At 39.3% G+C, this 22,912-nt stretch overlaps 1 protein-coding gene across 1 annotated transcript in view; it reads right to left on the reverse strand.

Moving 5' to 3' along the window:
• The window catches only part of LOC104042549 (uncharacterized), a 164,952-nt gene that overhangs the window by 107,868 nt on the left and 34,172 nt on the right, over positions 1–22,912 (reverse strand). The window contains exons 8-10 of the mRNA XM_064441793.1: positions 21,856–21,965; positions 18,748–18,804; positions 17,466–17,716 (exon numbers count right to left, since the gene is read on the reverse strand). Coding sequence (XP_064297863.1) covers positions 17,466–17,716; positions 18,748–18,804; positions 21,856–21,965 — 418 coding nt within the window. The remainder of the gene's footprint in view (positions 1–17,465; positions 17,717–18,747; positions 18,805–21,855; positions 21,966–22,912) is intronic.

Below are 22,912 nucleotides of genomic sequence, written 5' to 3' on the forward strand. Positions count from 1 at the left end.
CATCTAGAAAGCACCAGATTTCTTGTGCATTTGAAGGCTATTAGTCCACACACAATAGTTCTAACATCTCAGGCACAAAGAAGTCCCTTCTAACGTGCTGTAGAGCAAGTCTGTACAGCCCAGTGGATGCATCTGGATTTGCCACATGGGCTGTCAAAGGTCCAGACATCTTGAACAAATGTTGGAAAGTCTTCAGCTTCCACCCAGGCCCAAAAGAGAGAATCTGGGAAAAGCCAGGTTCTGTGAAGCTGGATGAGAAACTAATGTAAAATTTAGTGATGTTTCTCCGTGAATGTCTTTTGATTATCTGATACTTTTTGAACACCCCAACCAATCAGTACTAAAAATTCAGGGAATACCACAGCTGTCATTGGCCTGAACTCCATCGATTTTGACAGAAAATGAAAGAAGGAGGGAAAATAGAAGAGAACAGGCAGAGAAATGGCAGAAAGGCAGTTTGTAAGCAAGAATGGAAACCTCTAAAAACCACCCACAGAAAGCAGAACGAGCGTGAAGGTCTGTAGCTATAATTTTTTTCCCACAATACACATCATAATAAGAATACAATAAGGATGCTGAGGCACAGACAACAACAATATTCTCCAAGATAAAGTAAGCCAGTAGCAGGTTGGGGAACTGTCTTTACAGTTGATTTGTTCTTCTTTCATGCAAATCTAATTCTGTATTGCTGATATGTGGGAGTTACACAAGTTAACTACCAAGGCAGGCAAAGGGAACTAGTATAACTTATTTCATGCTGCATAGGACCTCACTTTAACAAATACATGAAGGTCTCTTAGAAGTTTTTAATTGCAGAATAAAGATGGATGAGAAATAGCTTTCCCTTCATGTGAAGATTTTCAAAAGAAAATTCTGATCCCAAATTGGGATGAAAATGTTAAAAACAAAAATGTTCGTGTACTGATAATTTGGTTAATGAAAGGACCGGTTTTAATCATTTAAAGTGCTTTAGATTATTTTGACTTTAGATGAACCCTTCTGTATACATTAAAACATCTGAAACAAAAGTCACTTCAAAACATATATTATTTTCAAAATATCATGATAGAATATTTCAAGAATCTCCGAATTTTGTTCCAATTACACTTTCCTGAATTGGAAGAAGCATTATCACCAGCTCTTTCCCACTATTTCATTTTTTAAAAATCTTTGGTTTCCAGTGAAAATTGTTTTGTCAAAAAAAAAAAAACCCAACAACAACAAAAAACCAAACCACAACCAACCCTTCAATAATACCACACATCCTTGTTTCTGATGTGGTCATATGTTTCCTTCATTTCGGTGGGTAGTTTGAGACAGATTGTAAGATACTGGTGTCTCGCCCATTCCAGCACCACTCTGGCAAGCACTGTGGCAGACCGTGAAGAACACTGAGATCACACTCATAGCGAGAAGGAGAAGTGCAAACTGAAAATACATCTTCCACTGCACGATCCAAGCAATTTGCAGACTATCCTTATGCTGAGAGACTGCACTCTGACTTGGCCAGAGCACAGACAGAGGCTGTGTGGGAGGACTGGGGAATGCTTGGCAAGTCCTGCGAAAGAAAGAGAAGGGCAGAACTCTGCACTGAGCACATCGCCCCCCAGGATGCCACCAAAAGGCAAAACCAAGTTCTTGCCACACCAGTCAACCAGCTAAAAGGTGATTGTGGATCCATTTAACTAGTTAAAGTACTGAAAACCCTGGCCAGTTGTCTGCACTGGACTTCAGAATGTTTTTCCCACAAATCGTCTTTTCCTCCTTAGTAACAAATAAACTAGGACTCAGTTGTAGACAAGGGCTTGGTGCAGTCTTGAACAATAAACTGGTTAGATTTATTATGAGCTGGGTTGGATGACACAATGTTGGAAACATATGCAGCCAGCCTACGAGACTAGGCTTGGTTACAAAAGCATCCACCACCAGTCTATTTAAATTCAGAACTCCAAAGATGAAGAATGTTTGCTGTGAGCTACAGCTACTTGGGCTCTCTTATTGTAAATACGAGCAATCAGCACACAATCACACATACATTGCTTTTCACACTTCCTTTCTCTAAACAGCATGTACTTTCTTTCGTAAAAAGTGCACTGAGCTTCATTTTTTCAGCTGACTTAACCATCCTGCTGAAGCCACCAGACTTGCAAGCTAATTTACACTGGTGAAGTAACCGATCTCTTTTCGTTTTGCTTATTTTCTTAATATGCAGTTGATGTTTTTTATTCTACCACTATATCTGGAGATTTTAAAATTAATAGTAAGCTATCTTTCTAGTGCCGTGTAAGTACTAAAGCAATACATTGCTATTATTTATCAGAATTATCAGAGTACAACTCTGATAAGTTAGTAGTAGGGCCACCAACAGAAGGGCTCTTCCAAGTACAAACCTATTCATTTTCCACTTGACTTGTGTGCAAGCTTATCCCTGAATAAAAGTCATCTCTGCTGGGTGAAAACACACTTTCTGTAGTCTTTTCTTGGAGATTTCTAATGAACGCAAGGGGCAAAGGCATGCTCTGAGTCCAAGACTCTTACACTACCCAGACCAGCAGACTCAGACCCAGCAGGAAAGAAGGCAACACTCAGTAAACCAGGTTCATGTGGAGGCTGCAACTTTATTAAATGTAAACCACATTATGGGCTTATTTAAATTAATGGGCACAGTGGGTGCTCAACACCTCTGAAAGAGTCTGCACTAGAGCTAGCCATAAAATTTTCCATTGAGTCTGTTGTGTGAAGGGGAACTGAAGCTTCTGACGAGTAGTGGTTGCCAGAAAACTGCCCTTCTGCGGGATTTTTTTTCTTGATAATATGATCAGATTTTGGTGCTGAAAAAATAAAAATGCTTTGTTGCAACAGTCCCTCTCATCAGAACCAGTAACCAGCTCTTCATTTGCATAGTCCAGGTGCTGTGTGAGGCACTCTTGCCAGATCGCCTCACTTGTGAATACCTGAGTCAAATGTCCCAATGCACCACACAAAGGGTGAGAAGACGACGCTGCACAGGGGATGTGCATGTAGCCTGGCTGGGGAGCCTTGGCTTTAGAGGAAAATAGGGCGATGACACACAGAGCCACAGCCAAACTACTGGGAAAGTGCTTTCAGGGGTAAACCCCAAAATCATGGTCCTCAGATGCAGTCCCTGATCTTCTCACGGAGTGGTCTCACTGCCAAGTGATCTCAAGTGTCATCCCCTTCACTTTCACCCCATGTACCCAGGTTTCCATCAAAGAAACTCAGGAGGACAGGCAGGGTAGGGGACCAGCCCATGACCCACCTTTGTCAGAATGACCAGAAGAGAGGGACCATGGAGGGTACCATGGGGTACACCACGGCGAGCATGCAACCAAGTGACAAGCTTTCTGAACTGAGCCACTTTGTTAAAGAGCTGTTGTTTTCGGGGGGGGGGATATCATTTCCCTAAAGTTCATTTAAAAATTAGGGCTGTTAACTTAAGAATGGCTAAGGGAAAGTAGCAGGTGGTGCTTGAACAGCAACCCTCCACAGTTATGAACAATGAAAATCTCTACAAAATATACTCAGCTGAAAACAAAAGGAGGCTATTTTCCAGTTAAAAGGCAGGAGCACTGTATTGCAATTGGTTCTTGCAAGAAATAGAAATATCTTAACTGAGTGAATGACAATTGCTTCCATTATTGTCATACTTAAAATGTCAGTGTTCAATGATTGCTTTCAGCTCATAATAATGAATTTTAGACTTTTAAATATCAAAGCCAATACAGCTATGTGGAGACAATATTTGTCATTGAAATAAAAATCATCCCAAATATAGACCCGAAGCATCATTTTTAAAAATAACAGAAATACTGCTGAAGTCATTTTAATAGCCAATGAATAAATATGGAAAAATCACACAATTGTGGCAATTAAGAAATTAAAATTAAGAATTACATGAATTGGTACATTGAACTGTACCAAATGCAAATATATTTATACACAAATACTCATAAATAAATAGATCTACATTTATGCTTTCGCGTTTTGCTAACCCCCAATCCTGTAGGTGTAAAAGAGAAAACATATTGAGGATGGCCTGAATAACTTAAAAATGTAGTATTTTGAGTTAAAGTATTTTATATTCCTATTTCCAGTCATTTATAATGACAAGATAATGACTGACAGAATCACTGATAAACAGCAACTGTGTCCTTTTTATTTGCTTCCTAACACTCCTGGAAAGCTTTATAGTAAACAATTTAGAAGATAATGAAAGGTAAAACTTCCATCTGAAAAGGTTTGATTCAACAAAATTATTGGGACAATCACTTAGGTTAAGTGTTTAGCCCAGAGGGCAGTATAAAATTTCATCAAAATTCAAACCATGCATAAATGATCTCAACCTGCAGTGTCTATTTATACCACACAACATGTTAGTCACATTTTTCACTGCAGATTGAAAATAATGATGAAGTAACAGATAAGGATGAAAGACTGAATATGTGCTATGCCACCCATGTATAATTCAGTTACTGGCAAACACGGATTAGAAAGTATCCTGCAACAGCACGTGTTTTTCAACTGCCTGAGAAAACCTATGAACCACTTACAAGGAAAAGGGGACAGCAATGAAAACAGAGATATTTCGCAGAGACAGATTAGCCAAGTAAAGAAGAGAGAGTTCATAAACCAGCGGGTCTGAAGCAAGGATTCAAATTCAGTGAGAAATGCAAATAAGGGTCAAAAGAATATCAGACTTTGATATATTTATGTTTGGTGTTTCTTAAAAAAATATCACTGGCTTTTTTAAATCCAGAGAACAAATCAGTGTCAGTGCAAAAATCATCATTTTTGTAAATCTTCAAATTTTGGTGAATACTATATTAAGAAAACTTTAGTGCAATTCTCCATTTAAAGTGTAGAATACTGTCCTCAACCTCTAGGAAGAAATAATCACAGTAAAAAAAGATTACGCTCCTGCTTTTTACAGTTGAAATTTTTGCCTTTGTTATTTTGGAGAGAAGCTTTGAATTAAGAAAGAAGATCTGTGATTTTTCATTTCCTAAATCCTAAATGAAGACAAAACCTTTAGCTGATAACAGCCATTGAAACAAAATAATAACTACAGTACAACGTGTTATTTATCAGCTGATTATGCATCACTCCACTGAGTGGATCAGCTATTCTCATACACCTGCTACCGTTTTTGCCTAAACTATTAGAATCAGCTTCTTACATGTGTATAACCATTGAAATGACAACAGTGACACTGACCTTCAGCTGAAGTTCTGTTGCTGATAAATGGTAAATGCAAATGATTAATTGGCATTACTTTTTTTATTATTCTAGAAACATCCAAGGTGCTGGATGAACTAATAACATTGCCAGTTCATGCGTTAGAGATTGTAATGCAGCATTGAAACTGCACGGCAGAGAATTAAACACGAATGTAAGTTGAAGGCCATGTATGAGGCTGCGTTTTCATTCAACATCATGCTAGTCTAGGCAGTCTCAGGTTATCACTCTAAGCAGAGCTAGATGTTAGTGATTTTTAGCTGCCTTTTTGCAGAGGATGGGATTAGAGGAAAGGCTTCATAGATATCGTGAGGAGTTCTCCCCAGGTAAAAAGGACCGGTTAAAGCGGCATGTGGAAGTAGTGGCAAGGGGAGATGAGAGCTGATATCTTTGGATGTAGAGTAACATCACCACAAGACACGCTATTAAAAAGCAGAGGGAGGCTAAGGGGTAGAGAACCTTACCAATGACTGGGAAGGATTATAGTATGACAGATGTGTCCAAAGGTAGCTAATTTGAATGCCATTAGGTGCATTATATTTCATGTGTAGACAGTTTACAGTGTGATGGAAGGTATTACAGTAAGTTAGCATGAAAGTTTACACTTCAGTCAGATTGAATTGTCATCACTTCACTGGAAATGGCACTTTAACAACACACCTTAGCTGAGGGTCTGCCCCTTCACATCACTACAGCATTTGCTGTCTTCAGGAAATACTCACAGCAGATGCTAAAGCTGGTAGAACTTAAGCAAGTTTCTGCTGGCTCATTGCTCCGAAAGGGAAATTAGAACAAAGTTAATGAAAGTTCAAGCATTATACAGCATTTTTAGTTTATTTTGCTGTTCTAAGCTTCCCTTTTTTTTTTTCAAAAAGGGTGATATTAAATACAGCATTTTTCCCAATTAACATTTTTACATCTTTATATTTAGTGCAATGCTGCTATTCTCCCAATGAAGTCTAGGAAAAGGGCAGAATGAAGCCTGGAGTACATTATTTTGAGCTGATTTCCCTGTAATGTTAGTAAACAGTTTGATGCGCGATGTCACTAGTAGCACTATTCTCTCTTGTCTTCCCCCATTTAATGAAAATCTGTGAAATAAATGCTACAAGGCAGTACTGCTGGCATGACAAATTCCAAGCCAATAAGTCTTGCAGTTGCCAAGATGTAAGCTCTGAAACTTGGCATTTGGCATTCAGAGCTAGATAACCTTACTATAGTAACTACATTCACTGTATCTACAAGAGGTATGAATAAATCAACAATAATTGAACTACTAAAAGTGTCTAATTTCCAGCATAGTGCTTCAAGCAACAACTGAAATTAAAAAACTGTTAAAACACAGCTACATACCCATACAATCTTGTCATGAATGCACTGAAGCAAAGGTTAACAAAAAAGAATGAATATGCATTCTTTGCTAAAAGTAGCGTTCCCTGATCTACAGTAGTGATGAACTGTATAAATGTCAGGTCCCATCTAAGTCCCACGGAGCTTCACGTTCCCAGTAGCAAGAATTTTTTATTGTTCCTATAACATTACACAAAGTAGGGAAAAGGCTACTCCTGGTGCATGTGGAATGCAGCCCCTATTCTGAAGCCTGGCAGTGTTTCCAAAGTTAGAAATGATCATAAAGCCTTGAAATATGGCTCATATCTCCAGGGCCTGGTCCAAAACCCAGTGGAGGAAAATGGGAAGATTCCACATGGCTGCAGTTCTGTAGGGGCCAGGCCTAAAAATATTACTTCTTTTGTCACTTGATTCCATAACTGAGAATTTCTTATATTGCCCAAGTCAGATTTCACTGAATTTCCCATCCACCCATCTTTTCTCCCACTGTTAGTTTTTATTAAAGAAGTACAGGACTGGAAATCTTTAGGAAAATAACTAGCACAGTAGGTTAAATGGACTCAGCGCTTTAGAGAAACAGGATAGTCTAATAAACAGAGCTTTTAATGTAATACATTCCCTCACTAATGCACAGGAGAGAACCTGCCATGGGGACACCAGCCTGCTGTACGCTGCTTTGAAAACTCTCTCCCAGAATTAATTCAGACTGATTATTAGCATAGCATGGATGCGTTCACCTGGGGAACTAACTAAAAATAATAGCCAATTTACCAATGAACTAGAGTAGGATTTTTAGTCTCCTGTGACTCTGCAGATCAGTGGCAGCACACTGCAGAGCCACATCTCTGTGACTGCTGCACAGCTGGCATTAAGCTTTTGGGTATATGCAATCACAAGGCATTGCTGGAAGCCACTGAGATGCTGGATGAAGCCACTCCTTGGGCCACCATTTGAAGGGTCCTGCCATGATCTTAACATCTGGGCTGCTCATTTATTAGAGACTGATTAATAATACCAAGGAAGAATGTTTCCATCTAAAGCCACTAAGACATCATTTTTTTCTAGGACTGGCTATTGATCTTCTTTTGGGACCTCAAATATGTAAGTTCAGTGTTTATTCAGTTTCAGCCTTGAAAAAAAAATATAGGCATATGGTTGCTAAACCTTTCATTTATCATATTTTTGCCGAAAGTCGAGGAATAAGAAAGGCACTACCACAGTGGAGGTGCTGGCTCTTATATTTAAGTCCAGAAAAACTGGGGACCATTTTCCAATGGTTTGTGTAGTTACCTATATAACACATGTACGGACAGCACAGAATGCTTTGTCATGTGATGAACCGGACTGAATATGCGTCTTTCACCCTCTGCTATTTTGTAGGTCAAACTCTAAATAAGATGTACGTATGCTAAAGCCAGAGAGGGAAAGGCATACCCAGAGATGAGAGAATCTTTTCTGTCTCCAAAATTCCTGCCACGCCTAAGGCTAAACTGAATACTTGTGGCATGAACGTACATCCAAGTGTCTTTTAGAAGCTGAGGATCATGATGCAATGTTTTGAAATGGAAATTATTCCAACTTTGAAATACTATAACTTACCAAACAACCAAAGATGCTAGAAGGCCCCTGTACTACATTTAACCGAAATGCAAGGCAAATACAAACAGACAGTTACCCAGCATAAAATGATAGACATGATGGTTAAGGGTGGCATTGTTTCCTCTATATAAAGCAAGCTTCAAAGGCAACAGTAATTTTTGGATTAATGGGCAAACAATGCAGAACAAATTACATCAGTAGTTAGTTAAAAGCTCTGTAAAATAGCTTGTCCTCTATTTCTGAGTAATGGGACTGATTAAGGAATGGGATTTCTTTTTTCCATCCCCAGCTCTCTTTCCCTGCAATTGTTTAGACTGGAGGATTAACAGTCAGAGAGGGCATCTCTGCACACTGTGAGGAAGACACAGCATTCAGTACTGCTGCAAGAATGGCTGAACCAGGAGTGTCATTACTATGAACCCCATAAAACAAAACATCTAGAATATTTCCAGTCATTATCTCTCAGCAGAGACCTAAACCAAAAACTGGGATAGATCCAGGTACCAGCGCAAGAAGCTTACGAGGACAAAGTACACCAGAGAGATACCTAGTCTGTTTAAAACTAAGCTCAAGATGTGCTCAAGAAGTGATTCACACCTTCATAACATTCAAGCATGGCTACTGCAAATTCCTTGTTTGCTGAACTTCCTCTTAAATCAAAAGGCAGGCAGATTGCAGCTTATTCAGAATTCCATAACCAGACTCTGAATCCCTGCGGGTGGGGTTGGATTTTTGGATCCAAGATCAAGCAAATGACAGATCCCCTCCATCCTTTCCTATTCACCTTTGTCATCTCTGCCCTGTCCCAGTTTGATATTGGCAGGGAGGGAGATACTGCATTCCACGTAAAGCAAGGACAAAATACGTACTATGAAATATTGGTCCCACTAGGTGATGGAGGGGAGGATTTTGACAGTCATCCACACAGTTATAATCACCTCTGAGCTAAGAAAATGTCACCAGTTACAAGGCCCATATTTGCCCAAACTTTCCTGCTTCCGCTCTTTTCAGCGCACTTTCACAGCTTCTTGTTCCTACCCTTTGCAAAATGGCTCAGTTTATAATGTAAACCTGTAAGGGCAGAGACCCTCCTAACTTATCTGGTTGTTTTGTCACACATCACTGTATATTTAATAATAATTATGCCTCTGCAGAGGTATTTTATTCTGATAGATTCAGAACTATCCCACCAGGATCTTCAGCTACTTATTCATTTTGCTACAGGCTACAACAGAAAGAGTTAGAGAATTTACTGAAATAACAAAGTCATTTTACATACATATGGTCTATGCTTCTGTGCCACAGCAGTGACAGATAAAAAGCAGCAATCTATCATATTTTTCTCTCCACACTGTACTCAATAGGTTCCAAAGTGTGGTACCCATTTTGCTACTAATGCACATGTATAACTCCCACTTATTTACTGTAGTGCCCTGAAGATGTGACAGTTAGCTATGTAATGCACTTATTATTTTTATTCATTCTATTCATTAGAGATGACCGTGTATGGCACACTTATAGCTTTGCTTTTCACCACTAGTCATCAGTAATGTCATCTTTTCTAGCTCATGAAAGCAAAATGTGTATTAAATGACAAACAACCTCCACATCTCTCTCTACCCGATGCTTCACAGCCAGCTTGCCAAGTCTTCTACCTTCCTATGAGTCTGAATAAACTAAAGAGCAACTCAGCTATGCCAAAAAGTGCTTTTGTGCTGAGCAGGAATCAAGGCTGAATGGTGTGAAAAGCTTGTGAAGTAGCAATGCTGGCAGTAGTCTCTTGGAGGCACTTTGACTACCCTCATAGCAAAGGTTCCAACAACTTTGGGAGCCCAGGCTGATCGTTGACTGGAAAGTCCATGTTCCCAGTATTTAAAAAGAGAAACTAGTGTTTTCTGTCAAAAAGCTGCATCATAGCCATATTCTGTCATCATACCCAGCTTTGTCCTAACTATTGCCAAATTTGAACCATCTTCTTTCACTTTTACAGAATAGGAATTCACTAAGGGGGAGAATGAGAGTGGGGAGAAAAGCATTTTGGCAGGGAATTATAAACCTGCTCTCCCAGACAGGACTAGGTCAAACTGTGAATTGCTCCATCACCAGGGACCTCTTCTGGCTCCATCACATATAATCATATAGTAACCACACAAGTCCCTTGACAGGATCTCTAGGAGAACTTCATTTTTGTACTGAGGTTGCTCAAGGACTGAACTTACTACTCCTCTCTGCTCAAGAACATTGAAGCCAGTAGAAAAAGAAAAAAAAAAAAAAAAGAAAAAATTAAAAAGAAAAGGGAAAAAAGAAAAAAGACCAAACAAACATCTCCCTGGCACCTTCACTGAGTGATCTCTCGCTGATTACTCTCAACTGTGTGATTTGTGTCCCTAATTTCTCCTCTCCATTGCTCGAGGCCAGCTCTCAGCTAGTGGAGTTCTGCAGGTCTGGAACCTGCGGGAAGAAGGGCAGCAGCTGCCAACTCATTTCTTCATCTTGAACATATAAATAAAATTATTGTTGAGCATAACTGCACTGATGTCCATAAGTACTCACAATAGTAAATGTTCCCCTAACACCATAACAACACTGAATTCCAGCAAAATCAAACGTGTGCATAGGCATTGGAGGGCTTTGCAAAAGACGCCTGTAAAAGGCAGTTCTGAATACAGGCTTAGGTTTCCTTTGCATGTATTTCCAATCCTTAAATTATTACTTCCTATTTTTCGAGCAGTTTAGAAAAATTTTGACATAATTTAAGACATCCTAATATTGGGGTGAAACTGAAGGCAATTTAGGCAATACTAAATATTGCATAATCCATGGAAATGAGTGGGTTGTAGCTAGAATGGGTCCCTAATGTCCATAACTTGCTGAAGGTGAGCTTGGCTAAAAATATTTAAGCAGACTACTACAGGAGGAACCAAAGACAGAATTTATAGATTATGAATACAGATACCTGGCTTTCTCTCTGGCCCAGCTAGGACATGAAGGCAACCATGCTTTTGATTGTCTAATCTGCTAGTCACCTCCCAGGATTTAAAAATTCCTTATTAACTCTGAATATGCAAATCTATGTTGTTCTGCCACTTAAATTACATGCCCTGAATTTGGACAGAGAGGGAGCAGACTCCAGATGCCTGCGCCTTTTGTTGATTTCAAATTTGTTTCCAAACAGTTTGGCCCCGCTGTCTTCACCTCTACATCTGAATCATCAGCAGGAGATACACCTTATTTCTCATTCACCTTTTACTTGCACTATTTTACCACAATGCACTGGTACAGGAATATAATTCTGCAACTGAACAAGACAGCAAAGAAATACAGTCTCTCTAAATGTATGCAGTTCATTGGACTTTGCCCATCTATGAATTATAATATATAGTAAAGGAAGCAACAGGCAGCTTCAGAAAAATCACAGGGAATAGGAAAGATGCCATAGCTATATTTAGTGATTTGTCCATACGATAAGTTTCCAAAAAGTAAACTTTTACTGTGACAGAAAAATTCCTGACAAAACTAAGACTAAAGCAAAAACTCCACAGAAATATGTACCAGTCTGCTGTAAAATTTCAGTCTGCAAAGAAGTGAGGACATACACCAAGGTAAACATCGATCTGACACCCGAATACATGAAAACAGAAAAAAAAAAACCAACTCCATGACCTGTGTCCTGCTATGACTTGCCTACAAAACAAAACTCCCTCAAAGAATACAGAATCAGGACCAATCCTGGTGACACACTGTGCTCACACAGCCAAAGCTTAAGCATTTTTAGGAAAGACGTGGAAGATTTTAAGGCATTCAAAGAAAACAGTAGGACTTCTGATTTCTCAAAGAGATAAAGTTTGGCCTGCCTTTAAATCTCCATCTTGAAAAATATTAACTATATTCTGCTTCAAATTGAATTAAAAAAATGAAACAAGGTTTAGGTAGACTATCAAAAGTTACTGAGAAATTGTTTCTTAGAGTAATTTTTCAATTATTAGCACTTTTTAAAGCAAGCAATAAAGAGCTAGTCTCCTTTTCACAAAGTTGAATGCCTACTCTTAATGGCAATATTTTATATATAGTGCATGAAGCAGATCCTACTAGGACAGACAGCTATAAAAAACTGGTAAAATTTGACCTTTGATTTTAGGTAAATGTTACATATTTGAATAAAAGGTTGCATTTATAGGCAGCCGCAGAATTCTTTTTTTTTATTTTAATGAAATCTTTAGAAGAGCTCAAGGGAGAATCCAAGGAAACTTTTTAAACAGGCAACACTAATTTTGAACAAATTTTAAATACTCAGATAAGGATTTTCCTCCAATGTGTAATTCATCACCCTCCTTATTCGGTGTAAATTCAATCTGTTCTGTCTGTATGACATAAACAACAAGCAGTTTCACAGGAATGAGGCAAACCATATGCGAAGGTGTCTTAGAAAGCACAACAGGGAATACAACAAGCAAAGAAGCATCTGCATTTATTTCAATGTCAAATCACATGTGTATTATAAAGGGAAAGTTTATTGTTTTTATTAAAAAACAACTTTACTATACTGTGCTGTTTACAGTTAACTCTTCTGGCCCTTCAGTGTCCTCACTGATTTGGCAAAAAAAACCCAGCAGGTAAAATCATAAAGGCTACAGGTGAAGAGGCAGGTTGCAAAGGGGTCTTCAACCCCCTCCACCCCTGCCCAGGCTGGCGTATGCTGCCAAGAGGCTGTTTCTTATCCACACTCCTCTTGGACTGGGGCTGCATCTGCTTCTGATGGCTACAATTGAGAGCAAAAGCCTGGCCCACCTGCTTTGGATTTCAGAGCTGGGATATAAATCTAGGCAGGATTCAATTCTTACTGATGCCTGCATGCAGTGGGACACTGTCTCATCTCCTGTCTCAGGATGCTGTCTGATTCTGCACTGATGCTGCACTGACCATCCTGCAGCCAAGCTACGCATCACATGGCACTGCTGCATGCGGTGCTGGGTATTCCCCCACAAAAGGCAGCACCCTACAATAAATTATTTTTACAGAAGCTGGCCAGAGTCAGCTTAACACGTTTGGAATTCAGGAGAAAATATTTCAAAGCAGCATTTAGCCTGGGTATGAGCTAAAGGCACGTTGTTAAAAAGCTAATTGCATGGAGACAAAGGATGATCGTTACTTTTATGTTACTGTGTAATATTAACCCTTAAGAGCTGCGTTTGATGATAAATTGTTGGTGGTTGAAACTGTTAGTTCGTTATTTATATTCCAACTCAAGCTTGAAGATCCCTAGATCACAGAAAGTGTTCATGTCTTTTTTTAAATTTTTTTTAAAGACAGATAAAAGGTTTTGAAACCTGATATATTTTTTCCTATCTCCTGCAAAACTATGCAAAAACATCAGTGTTAAATTGCTGACGTGCTGAAATTATTTCTCAGATCTGTATTATAATGCATTTTCAGGAAATCTGATTTTATAGAGAAAAATAGCCATGAAGAACATCTTTTCCTCAATTTTTGCTTGTTTCACGGAACAGAAGAACAGGGCTAGAAAGCTTCTGACATCAGGTTTTAGGCTGCAAGGGTCAAAATTCCTACAAACATTTTCTCTCTCAAGGTAATAGATTTTACCTGTCTTTTTTAGTCAATAGCCACTAAAAATATTCATGTTCTGCTGCAGGTTACACGGGTTTTTAGTTCCAGAAACACAAATTTCTGAGAGAAGGGAGGTTCAAAGACATGGTGGTGGGAGGCAACGTCCTGGGGTTGGATCTCCAGGAAGACTTGCAAAGCGCCTGGTGGCTGTTTAGCAGCAGCTACGGGGCTGTGACCACGGCTGACCGCATCAGTGGCGTGCACCTCCGTGTAGTATGTGACCATATTCATCTCTTGTCTTAACCTCTTCTTTCTCATCTTATGTTTTGTACTCATCCCCCTCACCATCAATTCACCGGACCTAAGCAAAAGCCTGCTGCTTTCAGCAAGGGTGTATGTGGACACAGTGGAAAAGTCACTCGGTTAGGCTGCAAGATCGAAGCTGAAGGCTGCAGGCTTCTGCAGCCAGAATGATCTTTTTATTCCATATGTGTATAATGTCCACTGTAAGGAGCTTTGACTATGGCCTACGGATGTGAGACACCACTGTCGAATTAATGTGAATGGAAAAGGACAAGCATGCTATAGCAATGGAAACTAAAAAAAAAAAAATCATAATTATCAGAAAAATATTTGTGATCACAAAAGAATATTTTGCTTGTAGTCGCCAATCTCCCCATTGGCAAGCCCTACAAGAAAAGAGAAGATGAGAGAGAGGAAAGAAAAGAGGAAAAAATACAGGGAGAGGCGGGGAGAGAGAATGGAGAAAAGAGGCAGACTGAGACAGAGTAGATACTTTTAAATTGTCACAGTACAACACTAGCTTTTAATTAATACAGGTTGTGTACAACTTTGAAGAGTGCTGGTCGTGCACTATTTTATGATAAATACATTTTATGGGATTTTGTTTTTAAAGAGGATTTTGTAAAATAACCTAGGCCAATAAATGATTTACCAGCTGCAATAAAAGATCAAGGAAATTGCTCAGATTGCATCTTGGAGCATCTAAAACTCTGAAGTTTATGGAGATCTAAGCTGCCCCCAGATCTACAATCCTATTAAAATTTTTTGTAGTAGCTAATTATCTTGCATTGCATTTTTTAAAAGGTAGCAATCCTAGCAAAGAGGAAGGTCTGGAAACAGACAAAGAGAAGCTGATGCCCTTTGATGGGGAAAGTAAGAGGGAAGGAAAGGAGAAGAGATCAACAGATGCGAGTAACAACAGAAACATCATGCTGGTATGGTAACAAATGGAGCTCACAACTTAAAAGGTATCAGATACTCCTTCAATCACACAGGAAAACTGAATTAAGTCTAGGAAAAAAAAAAAATCAAGGGCACATTCTTTACATGGCATGCTAAGTGGAATATCTATATCTGTATTACTTGACCAAGAGTGGAGTAATTTGTTTTCTTTTTTTTTTTTTCATTCTGATAAAGATGATGTTTTACCACAAGTGAAACAGAAAGCAAAGAAATGCTCTCTAAATTCTGTTTTGTCCTAACCTCATGGGACTTTCAGGTAACAAATAAGTAAATAAAGCAAGCACTGGTCCTTATTTCAAACAGGATAACAGAGACAGTAAATGGAATGGCATACTGAAACAGTAAAGTACTAGCCTCAGCTGCCTTCACAGAAGGACAGGCAGCACAGTTACCATGAAGCATGCCTTGTAGCTTACTGTGCTCAGGCATACCTCTGCCCCCCACGGGAACCCTAGCAAAGCCAGCACCCCTGCCTGCATGGGGCTCCAGTCAACTGGGCTTCCTAAGGAAGGACAAGGAAAGGAAAGGTAAAAGCAAAAGGAAGAAAGAACCATCATTTCTTCTTGGTCCACAAATCAGACAACGAGGTGCATGCCAGCTTAGACAAGTGCCTGCTCCCTCTGCTTCTCTGGGCACCTTGTGCAATCACAGAGGGCATGGACTTCAAAGCCTGGGGCCAGGTTGCTCCAGGGACCATGACCAGAAAGCAGTATGTGCTCCAGCAGTGCTTCAGCGTTAAGGAAGGATGGACTTGGGCCCCTTTCCCAACATATTCAAGCTGAACAACTTCGAAGAGCATAAAGGATCAGTGCTGACTTTAAATGTTAATTGTATTACAGTAACCCTGCAAGACATGGAAATGAGACAGTGAAGTTCACCACCACAGAAACCAAGCACCTTGAGATAGAAAGGGTTTATGATAATTTGGTTAATTTAATTTGAAAATTGAGGTAGGTAAAAAAATGGGAGTCGGCAAGGATATTTAGATGAACACTGCTACTCTAAAATCTATTCTTGCATTATGGCCAGGATGAGGCAATCCTTGATTGTCCAAAATAACCACAATTAATTCAGCAGAATTATGGCAGTCTAATTGTATGATTATGTGTTATTTTTCCACTCGATTCCTGCCTCCTGCAGTACTCAGGGCTGACCACCTCTGGGGGTGGGTTCAGATTTCTATAGTGAAAATGCACTTTATGTCTGTAGGGTCTTTACCTAACTTTCTGCCAAACTTTAAAGGCACCAAGTGAATGTGGCAAGTGAGAGCAAGGAACAACAGGACTAGTGATGCTGAAGGCTACTTGGCTTGCCTGATTAGATAATCCTGCTTTTAAATGTTTTGATAAGGAAGTAATTTAAAACTAAATTTTCACAGACATCCACCCTATTATGATGCTTATTTTCTGGATGCTTTATCTGAAACTCTAGGGGTTGATTTGCAGAAGACAATAGGTGCCAGAGATGTACATTACAGCTGGGTTTTGAACATTCAAAACACAATACAGAGCTATGTGAAAGATTATCAGATCATCTAATTTAGTGAAGGATTGGGTCTTTATTGTTTTCTACTAATTACAAATAACTGTCCAACTTTTGCAATTACCTTGAAGATGAAATCTCAGAAAAAATAATTATAAGTAAATGAAAAGATTTCATTTGATGCACTTTTTAATTTCACTTTATTTTTTCTTTTTAAGTTATTCCCAATATGTGTATTTTATAACAGAGAAAAGTAATAATATTTAAAGTAACATCCAAGAAAGGTAGTGTATTACTCTTAAAAAGCTGAGAGGATTTTGCTAGAAATCTTCTTTCATTTCTTCCCCTAACACAGCTTCTCAACGCAGCACAGCAATGTCAAAATTGCATTCTCAAACAAAAAATGCTTCCAAATTTTTTCTACTGTACTTCAATCAAAAATAATAACGACTCAAAGAAAAACCAAGTCTTTGGTTACTTATAAGTGCTAGAAATATCTTACCTCATATCCCTATATATGAAGGTGAAAAACACCCCTCCAACACTTCACAATGATTTTGCAAAGAAAAAGTAACTCTTATTCGTAAAGTTCTATTGGGAAGGAAAGTACAAGGAAATCAGTCATTCTGAATTCCAGGCAGGATCTGTGTGTTGTAAATAAGGCTGGGACCACAGCGACCAGAAAGCAGAGTTAAAAAATACTTCATACTTGCAGAAATAAATAATGCACACATAAAAAAATGATCTCTATGGAAAATAGCATATGATGTCATAATCATAACAGAATCATACAGAGGGGACAAACTGACATTGCTTAGGTAATTGTTAACCTATGTGTTGGATTTTGCAGCCTAATAACATTCATCTGAATATAAATACCTCTATAATACAAGAATAACAAGGCATGCTTTTGGGTTGTGAAACTATTTGATGCTGAGATTACTTACCACACAGAAAAAGTATATTTCTCTAATTCCTCCAAGTAAAAATTGTTCTCTGCAGATGCCTTCCCTTCTTCTGGGATTGCATGATTCCCAGAACCTGATTTTTCTTGATGACATTGGTCAGGTGAGTTATTCCAGGTGATCTTTAAATGCAAAAAAATAAAAAAAATAAAAAATAAAATAAAAAAACAACCCAAGTTTGAATAGTAAGGTATTTCAATTGGAAACCTGCAATGATCATCTAGTCCAACTGCCTGACCAGTTCAGGGCTAAGTTAAAGCATGACATTAAGGGCATTGTTGAAATGCCTCTTAAACACTGACAGGCTCGGGCATCGACCACCTCTCTAGGAAGCCTGTTCCAGCATTTGACCACCCTCTCGCTAAATAAATGCTTCCTTGTGTCCAGTCTACACCTCCCCTAGCGCTGCTTTGAGCCACTCCCATGCATCCTGTCGCTGGATCCCAGGGAGAAGAGCTCAGCACCACCTTCTCCACTTCCCCTCCTCAGCGAGCTGTAGAGAGCAACAAGGTCGCCCCTCAGCCTCCTTCTCTCCAAAGTAGACAAGCCCAAAGTCTGTAGCCACTCCTCACAGATGTGCCTTCCAGCCCTGTCACCAGCTTTGTTGCCCTCCTCTGGACACATTCAAGGACCTTCACATCCTTCTTAAATTGTGAGGCCTGGAACAGCACACATTGTTCAGTGAATTGATTTATGTTCCTATAAGGTTGTGGTTTGACAAACCCTCTGAAGGAAGCATAAGCTCATGCTGACACCAGAAGTCATCACCCAGCCTTCCTCTACCTGCTCGCTTTTTCCTGTGTTGCACACCGCACTCAGTCAGCACAGAAATATGGACATGCACGTAGCAAAACATATGGAGGAAACTGATCTGGGAAGGGAATTAATGCTGTTTAGCCTCTTTTCTTTTCCTTTTATGAACTGGGTTAGTTCTCAGCTGGACCCATTCTGATCCAGGCCACCCTGCACTGGTGCCAGTACAAGGGAGCAGAGGGACAGTACTGCATCTTTCCATGCTGGTGCCAGTTTATGCTGATTTAAACTACTCCTTGAGCTACAGAGTACAGAATCCTAATCTGTGCTCACCTCTGGAATAACATTCAGCACTGGCATTGCCTTTCTCTGGAGCGACAGGCAGGTTCCTCACATACTCAGCATTATTGTCACTGGACAGAGACTCAAACACCACTTCCACCAAGAGACACAATGAGGTCTTAATTTACCAGACATCTGCAGGTGACTTCATTAAGCTATCTATTAATACCTTCCTAGGCACAATACCAAACTCTGTAGAAGGTTTGTTAACATTTAGTGAACAAACCTAGGGAGAACAAAGGGATGGAAGTTAAAACTAGTTATGTCCAAACTAGAGACAGGACTCCCTTACTTTCTTTCTTTCAGACAGGGAGGTGGAAAATATACTGTTTAGAGGTAACCGCAAAGGGAAATTTTAGTTCTCCATCCCTTGATGCCAATTTTATGGAGCAAGCGGTTGAAATTTTCTAGGCTATACTAGAAGTTAACCTAAATGATTTAAGGTCCTTTTTGACTTCTGCATTTATGAAATTTGTAACGATCAAAACACCCAAGTTCAGTCTGTAGATCTTAAAAAATCTCAGAGTTTCCAGGGAACATAGCGTTGGCATTAGATGTAGTCACATCACTGCTAATTATGAAAACTACAAAGATTTTTTCATTTTTTAACTTGGTAAACCATTTTGCTCTAAAAGGCAAATTTGTATTCTGAAGCTTGGATTACATAGACCTAATCGATATTTTGAATTTTAATTTAAGGCTCATGGACATAACAGAGGTTCATATCCATACCTGCATAATGCTAAATATGGTTATCAGTAAACACGATACACAGCGGCCATTGGAAAAGCTGCCACAAGCGATGGAATATATTGTCAAAGAGCGGTTCTATGTAAACATGAATAGTTAAGGCACAGTAGAATTGGGTAATATGCTCAAAGCTGTTTTCAAATACTAAGACCAGGCAGCTACTGATAGCATTGCATTTCACCTAGCCACATGACTGCCCAACTTAATTCCCTAGAAAAAGTCAAGTTTTCATAGTAGGTAGTGTGTGCAAAGTACCTTGCATGCACTGGCATTGTCTCCATGAAACTATCCCTGTGCAAAGTAGATATAAAAACAGTTTTTAAGCAATAAATACCAAAAGTGTTAAAGAGTATTATGAGTGAATTTGTCTGACACCGTGCTTGAACTTGTCTGAAGTACAAAAGCAGAAGCTCAGGCATCTGCACGAGGATGGGACTATAGCCACAAGATATATTTTACTTCTCTCAGAAGTCACTGACTGGGAGCATTGTGTCCTTCATAGCCACCATTCAATACCCTGAATACATGCAATGGTGTGCACATTCACTGCAATAAAAACTAAGTTGTCATTAATGCACATCACTCAAAAGATACTCAGTGGGAGACTACCTGCAGCTCCTTAGCATAGATGAATTTGGGGTTGGGGGGGCAAAGAACTAACACTTTTGGTTTTGCTGGTAAATCCTATATTACCCAAAAAAGTGAGGTCAGACCCAAAGGTCTTTCTGTTTGCTTTTGTGACAAAAAAAAAAAAAAAATAAATCTATTTACAAAAAGAAAAAGAACGGCTGAAGAGAATAATCCACTACGTGAACTTAGGTCTTCTGCCTTAAGTCTGTTCTTTCATTAGTTTGTAATTGTTTCCAATACATGATTGTAGGGCAAAATTATTTGAGAAGATGGTTTCAGTTCCAGAGATACAAATAGGCCCAAATAACATAATTCAAACCAAGCGTTTAAATCTTGAACATGCCAAAACAAGGATCTCTCTGAACATTAGGGTTCAGTCATCCCATTAAAAAAGAGGGGCTCTTACAACCTTTGAAAGGAGATTTCCCATGCTCACATTTCTTTTGTGCAGAAGTATTCTCGTAAGAGGCTCAGTTCAGAAATCTATTTAAACATGTCAATAACTGTAAGCTCGTGAGTCATTCCACTGAGTCCAAAGGGACTAGACAGTGCTGAATTACCCATGGGCTTACGCACCTTACTGAAACCAGGTCACTTTAATGTGGCTTTGAGAGCCACCCACAACTGAGGTTCCTATAAGAGCATGGCACTTTGTTCAAAGGCAATGTGCTATTATGGGATTGTAGGAAATGAATTTCACTCTACCACTCCCATGGGTTGGGTTGCTTTGGCCATTACACCCACTCCATGAGTGCTTAAATCGGTCTTCCTGTTAGGTATAAGGCTACACACACACGCATGCACACATCAGTCTGCAGTTATGTTTATATATAACTCTGGCTTCTCCAAGTTACCCTTACCTCCCTGAAGAAGTAAATCACTTGAAAACTTAGTCATTTAAAATGGAGGGAATTTCCAGTTGGCCAATCTGGTTTTGCTCATAGATATTTATATGTAGATCATCACACTGCTGAAGTCAAAGTTGCAATAATAATTCCCAGCTATTAGGTATTTGTGCCATAGTACACGTATAGGTATAAACATATAGTACACAAGTTTGTGACTACTCTGAGTACCGTGATGACTTTTTTCCGTGGAAAATTAAAAGCATTAAAAATATTTCAGAGTACATCTAGAACAGGGTGAGACAAATTGCCAGCACGATTAATTTGAATATTCATGTTTGCAGTTATAGTTCACTGCAGTCATGCTGATCTAAGGAAGGAAAAGGAGCAACACTTGCAGAGAAAAAATTGCATCCTTCATTGGAAAATACGTAATTTAGAACAGATAATGCGTGTAGAAGAATTCTCAGGAATACAGTCTTCTTTGTGTCTTATTTCTCAGGACTTATATTAAATTGGAAAGTTCCAGTAGTATCTCACCCAGAAAGTGTTGCCATGATGTAGGTGTGATTTCATGTTAACTTGTACTAATGAGACAATATTTTTTCACAGATTATGTCCTTGACCAAGATACTACGGACAAGGATACTAAAAGTATCTAATGGTAAGGGTCTTCTGCACAAGGACATGAGAGCTTGAAGGTTATAGACGCATAGGAAATCTGTCTTGAGTTTAAACATTGCTGAGATAATATCATGCTGCAGTGCAGCCTTGATCAAGCTGCTGTTGTCTGGTTACTGGATGGTCTTTCCTACTACTCCTTTCAAATTCCTTTGCTGGAGAGATTAGCTCCCTATCTATGCAGGAGACAGCAATACTCCTGGCCATGTGAAGCCTTATGATAGCTATAATAAAACTCAGAGTGATAGATTAAAGAAACACAACAACAAGAAGCAAGCCCACAAATCATTCCTAAATGGGACAGGTAGAAACTCCAATGGCTTCACCATGTGCTTTAGGGAAGACGGCAACATTCAGACCAAGGCCAGTACCTTGTGATGTCCTCCCTGGCCTTCCTTCAGCTGAAATGAGCCACAGTGCTCTTCCACACTGCCACAGCGCTCTTTTGCACTGCCACAGCAATCTTGGTAAAACTCATCCTCTGTAAGAAAAAAAAAAAAATGTATTTGTATATCAGTGCAGAACACAAAGCTCTGGAAAGGAAGGAGCCAGGTTTTGTTCCCTCTCCCACCAAGATCTTGTGTGACTCCAGGCAGGTCAATTTTTCCCCTCCGTCCTGGTTATAAATAGGTGTTTAGTTCTCTCCTACCTTCCAGAACTCTTAGGATGACAAATACAGAGAAAAACTCAGATACTGTGGTGGTGCAAATAATAACTCTATAAAAATGAAGCAGGGGAAAAAAGTAGAAATAAAGAAATAACAGACACAAGAAGAATGACAGTGAAGGGTATTTAAAACACCCCAGGATGTGTTCTTCAGGAAAGAGAAAGAAGCTTGTTTTCTTGTATGGACATAGATTTGGATCGAGAATAAGGCACAGGGATCCAAAGTGCTCGTATTTTCTAAGCAATGTTTGCTCAAGTAGTGTGTGCCTCGAACTCCTGAGAAGTGGTGACCTCTGGAGTAAACAAAAATATACTCCCACATCCCAGGAAGCAGTGGTGCAATGGAAACAAAGGTCTGTATTACACTTCTTAATGTACAGCTCATGGAGGATAAGCCAAAAACATACTTAATGATTATTTCACTATTTTGTTTCTGTTACTTCCACTTCCCCTCAGTAAAAGTCAGGTGTACAGTCAGGATCTGCTCTTAGTTATTAGCGCTGTAGATATACGATATGCACGTATACAGTGTCACAGCTTTGAGCCTCTGTATTTGTGTATGTACCTATGGATATCTTTCTACTTCCTACTTTCTCTATATATGCGCAGGTATAGGTGTATATATGCTGAGAACTCATAGTGGATGAGGTATATACAGGAATTTACTTCATCTGGGGTAAAAGAAGAGGTCTGCTGAAATCAGTGAAACTGCATAAATACAGCTGCTGGGTATGTCACGTGTGTGCACACATGCAGTATAAG

The sequence above is a fragment of the Phalacrocorax carbo genome, chromosome 2 (assembly GCF_963921805.1).
Source record: "Phalacrocorax carbo chromosome 2, bPhaCar2.1, whole genome shotgun sequence".
In the NCBI taxonomy this organism is placed as follows: Eukaryota; Metazoa; Chordata; class Aves; order Suliformes; family Phalacrocoracidae; genus Phalacrocorax; species Phalacrocorax carbo.